Source organism: Cetorhinus maximus, chromosome 20 (genome assembly GCF_964194155.1).
Source record: "Cetorhinus maximus chromosome 20, sCetMax3.hap1.1, whole genome shotgun sequence".
Classification (NCBI taxonomy): domain Eukaryota; kingdom Metazoa; phylum Chordata; class Chondrichthyes; order Lamniformes; family Cetorhinidae; genus Cetorhinus; species Cetorhinus maximus.
This window is the reverse complement of record NC_135898.1, coordinates 43705223-43711222: the sequence shown is the minus strand read 5'-3', so window position 1 is coordinate 43711222 and position 6000 is coordinate 43705223. Positions and strand designations below refer to the sequence as shown.

Below are 6000 nucleotides of genomic sequence, written 5' to 3'. Positions count from 1 at the left end.
TCAAGTGAAGCAGCATTTCACTTGCATTTCCCCTAACTTAGTCTACTGCATTCGTTGCTCCCAATGCGGTCTCCTCTACATTGGAGAGACCAAACGCAAACTGGGCGACTACTTTGCAGAACACCTGCGGTCTGTCCGCAAGAAAGACCCAAACCTCCCTGTCGCTTGCCATTTTAACACTCCACCCTGTTCTCTTGCCAACATGTCTGTCCTTGGCTTGCTGCATTGTTCCAGTGAAGCCCAACGCAAACTGGAGGAACAGCACCTCATCTTCCGACTAGGCACTTTACAGCCTTCCGGGCTGAATATTGAATTCAACAACTTTAGATCTTAAACTCCCCCTCCCCCCATCCCCACCCCGTTTCTTCCCCCTCCCTTTTGTTTTTTTTTCAATAATTTATATAGATTCTTCTTTTCCTACCTATTTCCATTATTTTTAAATCTACAACTAATACCTTGTCAGCCTTTCCACCCCACCCCCACTAGAGCTGTACCTTGAGTGTCCTGCCATCCATTCTTAATTAGCACTTTTCTTAGATAATATCACCACCTTCAACACCTCTTTGATCCTTTTGTCTGTGACATCTTTTGATTATCTGCTCCTATCACTGCTTGCTTGTCCCTACAACCACCCCACCCTCAACTTCTCTCTCCCCCACCCCCCCACCTTAAACCAGCTTATATTGCACCCCTCTCCTAACTATACTTCAGTTCTGTTGAAGGGTCATGTGGACCCGAAACGTCAACTCTTTTCTTCTCCACCGATGCTGCCAGACCTACTGAGTTTTTCCAGGTAATTCAGTTTTTGTTTTGGATTTCCAGCATCTGCAGTAGCTTTTTGTTTTTACCCATGATTTGGTGTCAGCTTTAAACTGCCTTCGGAAAAGGGGAAATTCCCGCCACAAGAGACTGCGAGGCTTTTGTCGGCAACTTTTTTTTATAGGTCAGTTGTTGCCTCACTACTGACTGCAAAAACTGGGCCAGTATTACTGCGTTGCACTTAACTATTGAATAATTAGAGATGCAAGTAAGTTTTTTTTTATCCTTTTGCTCCACATTCTCTACGTTGTTCAATGCTAGCAGAATTACAGTATACAAATCAAATCCAAAAAAATAATTACCCCAGCCATGCAGGACAAATGGAAACTCAATACAAAGAAACCTTTTAATTATGATTATTTACAGCAGGGAAAAAAAATCAATGTTGTCCCCTTTTTGATAGCAAATAGAACTCTTAAGTATTAGCTTTCCCAAATCTACAAATACCAGTTTAAAAAGATGGCAGGGTAGATTTTCGTCTGTAACACCTGGGCATAAATTATTAATTTACTTGAGTGCAGAGGAAAACTTGGAAGGGAATGTTGCAAACTCCTAATAAAGCCTTTTCCTTCCATTCATTGAAAGAGGTTGAAAATAGGGAGGGCGATGTTACAATCTTGTGATCTTCTCCTCCCCTATGTTCCTGTCTGCTTTGTCCAGGTGCTGCAGCAAAAATCCACCCTGACACATTAAACAGATGCATTCATTTCCGTTGAATTCTGCGCGAGTCGGGAACTATTCAACAGCTAACCTAATGTACTTTGTTCTTTACTCTTGTAGAATTGGCATAAGATCTACATCAGTCATTTACACCAGTCGGACACAAATCTCATGTTTTGCATATTCTAAAGCATCTTCTGTGCTTTAATATTTACTCTACATTCTCTATGTGTTGGGCTAAAATGTAACATTTCTCATCTGCAATAAACTGTGTTTACCCTTTGAATACTGTCAACAATTTGAGCTAAATTAAGTGCAAAGTTATTCATATTCCGAAGAATAATAAAATCCCATTACAAGCCCCAAAGTTATTAAAATATTTAGTAATAAAAACTGTCAGCCAAATGGCTTAAATTATCTAACCTATAAAAAAGTCTTGTAGAAAAGATGCTGAAAAGGGAGTATTGCTGGGATTAGCTGGTCACATAAGACTGATGTTATGTTTTGGCACCGATGCACAAAGAGCTAGATTATCTCAGATTAGCCACATTCTTTGATTTTAGACAGAGCTAATCAGTAAACAGGGAGAGCGAAAGGGCCTGTACTATGTTTCTCCTCAAAGCACATGGGCCAATATTCCTCCCACCTTCAATCATCCCAGAGTTAGTCCATCATCACAAAGTTAACATGTGCCAAGCTGTGTTTCTGGGTTCAGTTTAGATGAGTCTTGTGAGCACTGAGTAGGAGTGGGTTTCAAGTTTTGCACTCGCTCAAAGTCAGGGCAGTATCTGGGCACTAATCTGCAGCACTGTAAGGGGGAAATTGGAGATGCTACTTCTGTCAGAAGAGCAACACAGCACAGCATACCAGGCCTGGAGAACCCAAGGTCACTTCAGCAATAAGGGTGAAGTTGTTGGTTCTGGGTTAAGATCCAGACTAGAATCCCCCAATGCCCAGTTTCGATTGGCTTTCCTTAATTCCATCTGCCAAACCAATACTGGGTCCAGAAAATGGCACACAAGGCATTACATAGCCACTTCCATCATTTGAACTTAAACCTGCATTAGCTTCCTTTTCTACCAATTCAGGCCCAGAAATGCACAAAATAAGTGGAGAGCCAACATTATGGATCCTTTGAGAGAAACAGTTTTGCTGGAACATAGGTAAACCTATACCAATAATGGACAAACTAACACATTGGTATCCATTTGTTTAACATACTGTAGTAAAAAAGATGTGGTGTTTCTGACTCAATGTCTAAACTTTTGCATGATAAACTTAGTATGAAGATTGTTTCACTTTGCATCTCCCAGCTTGAATCTAAGACATTCTTCTGATGTTAATCTACAAATGGTCATCATGGTAAACAGAATGAGTTTCTACCTTTCCAGTGTTATCAGCTGACAAAATGGTAACATGGCAGGAGGAGTTCCGCCACCTGAATAAAGGGGTTTTAGCAAAGGATTCATTCAGAATTGATTCATTCAGACGATAAGAACAGCTCCTTAGATCTATGACACTAATATCTCCTTAAATTGTTTGTCAATCTTTGCTGGAATCCTGATTTTTAAAAATTTAATTTATCTTGTCAGACCTGTAATAGCAAATCAGCCTGTCGTTGAGCACAGAACTACACAAGCCTGACCATGATAACAAACCCGGAAATTACAGAACAACCCAGATGGGTCTTTGAGAACCAGAAAAGCATCTAAACAGGCACCAAATCTGTTGCTCTGCAATTTTCACTCACATCTAGTCTGCTATATTCAGTTGTATCCTCTACTGTGGGAATAATTTTTCCCATAATGTTTTCAACAATGACGATGTATTTTGCCTTTTTGAGTGTGTCAATCAATTCAGGAAATGCTCCTTTCTTTCCATGACCCTGGAGCCAGGAAGACAGTATTTCGTAACCCTGTCGGTTTACATCATCACGGTAGTCAGCTTCAATCTGTTGCAGTTGAGGTTCACCAAGCCCTAATTTTATTCCAATATTGTGGAACTTTTTCGGTTCAATTTCCATCACAATCAAACTCAAACGCTCCTCAGAAAGCTCAATGTCTGTTCAAGAAAGGAAAAAGACATCACTTATTCAATACCAAACCTGAAGGGAGGAAGATTGCAAGTAAAAGTCCACTGAGTACATACTTTTTACATTCACAATATCACTTATATTATAAAACTGTTGAAGCTAGAAACCACTTGCCTTCCCGCTCCCACTATGAAGTGCCAAGGTATAGATCCCACCAAGGAAGATAAAAAACAATAATAGTGACAAAACAGAAAGAAAACACAGACTGAACAGGCTGGGGCTCTTTTCTCGAGTACAGATAAGACTGAGCAGTGACCTGATGAAAGATCTTTCAGGCTATAAAAGGGTTTAATACAACAGATGTGGAGAAGGTATTTCCACTTGGTGGGGGGGGGTGGGAAGAGTCCAAAACTAGGGCCCAAATTAAGATAGTCACCAATAAATCCAATAGGGAATTCAGGAGGAACCCTATTCGGGGATAGTGGTTAGAATGTTGAATTGGCTACCACACAGAGTAGCTGAGATGACTGGCATTTAAAGGAAAGCTAGGTTAGCACAAGGGAGAAAGCAACGAAGGAGTACTTTTGGCCTTGAATGATGAGGAAAGAGGAGGTAAAAGGGCAGGTGTTACATCTCTTACGTTTGCATGGAAAGGTGCCATAAGAAGGGGATGGGGTGTTGGGGCGATAGAGGAGTGGACCAGGGTGTCACAGCAGGAATGGTATCTTTGGAATGCTGAAAGGGAGGGAAGATGTATTTGTTGGGGGAATTGATTTGGTTAGATAATTAAGGGTGGGAGGAGGCTCACGAGCATGTAGCAGTTGAGCTGAATGGCCTGTTTCTGTGCTGCAATTAAGATCAAAAAGAACGATAAAATGATGCAACAATTAGATGACACCAAGCTTGCATTGTTCCTGCAGGCTGCTTGTAATAAAAACTGCTGATAGTATGGAGTTTTAATTTTGAGAGCCTGTGAAAGAATGAGCTAGGGTTAAGGTGCAACAATGAGTCTTATTTTACTGTACTGAGGGAAGGGGAGTGAAGAGCTTGTAGGATGATGCAACTGAAGCTTAAGTGGAAACCGAGTAAATGTTCAGAAGAGTAATCATCAATTTTTTTTATTCGTTTATAGGACATGGGTATTGCTGGATAAACCAGCATTTATTGCCCATCCCTAATTGCCCTTGAGGAGGTGGTGGTGAGCTGCCTTCTTGAACCACTGCAGTCCATGTGGTAGGTACACCTACAGTGCTGTTAGGAAGGGAGTTCCAGGATTTTGATCCAGCGTCAGTGAAGGAACAGCGATATATTTCCAAGTCAGGATGGTGAGTGGGACTTGGAGGGAACTTGCAGGTGGTGGGGTTCCTATGCATTTGCTGCCATTGTCCTTCCAGGTGGTAGAGATCGTGGGTTTGGAAGGTGATGTTGAAGGGGCCTTGGTGAGTTGCTGCAGTGCATCTTGTAGACGGTACACACTGCTGTTCACCAGTGTTGGAGGGAGTGTTGTTGGAGCTGCACTCTAGGCAAGTGGAAAGTATTCCATCACACTCCTGCTTGCGCCCTGTAGATGGTGATTAGGCTTTGGGGGGTCAGGAGCTGAGTTACTCACCTATCATGATAGTGTGTTCACAATATAATAGAGTACATAATGGCAGTAGACTATATGGATAAGTCGACTTACTTATTCATAATGTACAGCCCTTTAAAAAGAACAAGTGCCCTTAGGTTTAATCGTAAAGGCAGCAGGGTGCCAACAATCACCACCTCCACTTGGGGCAATCCATCAGCACAGCTACTCACACTTTAAACAGACAGTCATCTTCAAAAAGCATCAAACTGTCAGTCCCCAATAGTCAGGGGTAACAGTAATAACAGGCTTGCTAGCTCTGGACAAACGTCCAGAATGCTCTTTGGAGATGGTTTGGCATACAGACTTTGATGCTGCAGTAAATCCCAAGGCAGCAACAGGTGCATCGAGCAGAGAACAGCTATTACTTCTGGATGAAGGGTCAGTGACCAAGGGTCAGCAATTTAAAATGATCACACAGAGGAGAGAATCTAGGAGAATCATCTTTATGCAGGGGCCTGTTGGGGCATCTGGGGAAAAGGTGGCTAGATAGAGTTAGGTTACAGATCACTGTGATCTCACTGAATGGCAGAACGGGCTTGAGGGAGCTAAATGGCCTACTCCTGTTTTTATGTTTCTATGAACATAAAATGCCTAGGGACAAGGAGTAGCTGAAGCAGAGACCTTGCATTTTTAAGGGAGAAGCAGGGAAATATTTGAAGGGAAGAACACAGGGCTATGGAGAAAGAGCAGTGCAGCAAGATTCATTTTAGAAATACTCAGTAGGTCAAGATGCATCTGCGGAGTGAGAAACAGAGTTAATGTCTCAGGTCGATGACATTTCATCAGAACTGAATTCAGAACTTTCAAGAGTTCAAGAGAACTATCCTGAAACAGCTCGCCGAGGTGTAAAATGAGACGG

General features: G+C 42.0%; 1 protein-coding gene across 1 annotated transcript in view; it reads right to left on the bottom strand.

Moving 5' to 3' along the window:
- Positions 1 to 1146: 1146 nt before the first annotated feature.
- The window catches only part of LOC144694766 (tumor necrosis factor receptor superfamily member 6-like), a gene marked incomplete at its 5' end in the record, with an annotated part of 58267 nt that continues 53413 nt past the window's right edge, over positions 1147 to 6000 (bottom strand). The window contains one exon of the mRNA XM_078565341.1: positions 1147 to 3540. Coding sequence (XP_078421467.1) covers positions 3188 to 3540 — 353 coding nt within the window. The remainder of the gene's footprint in view (positions 3541 to 6000) is intronic.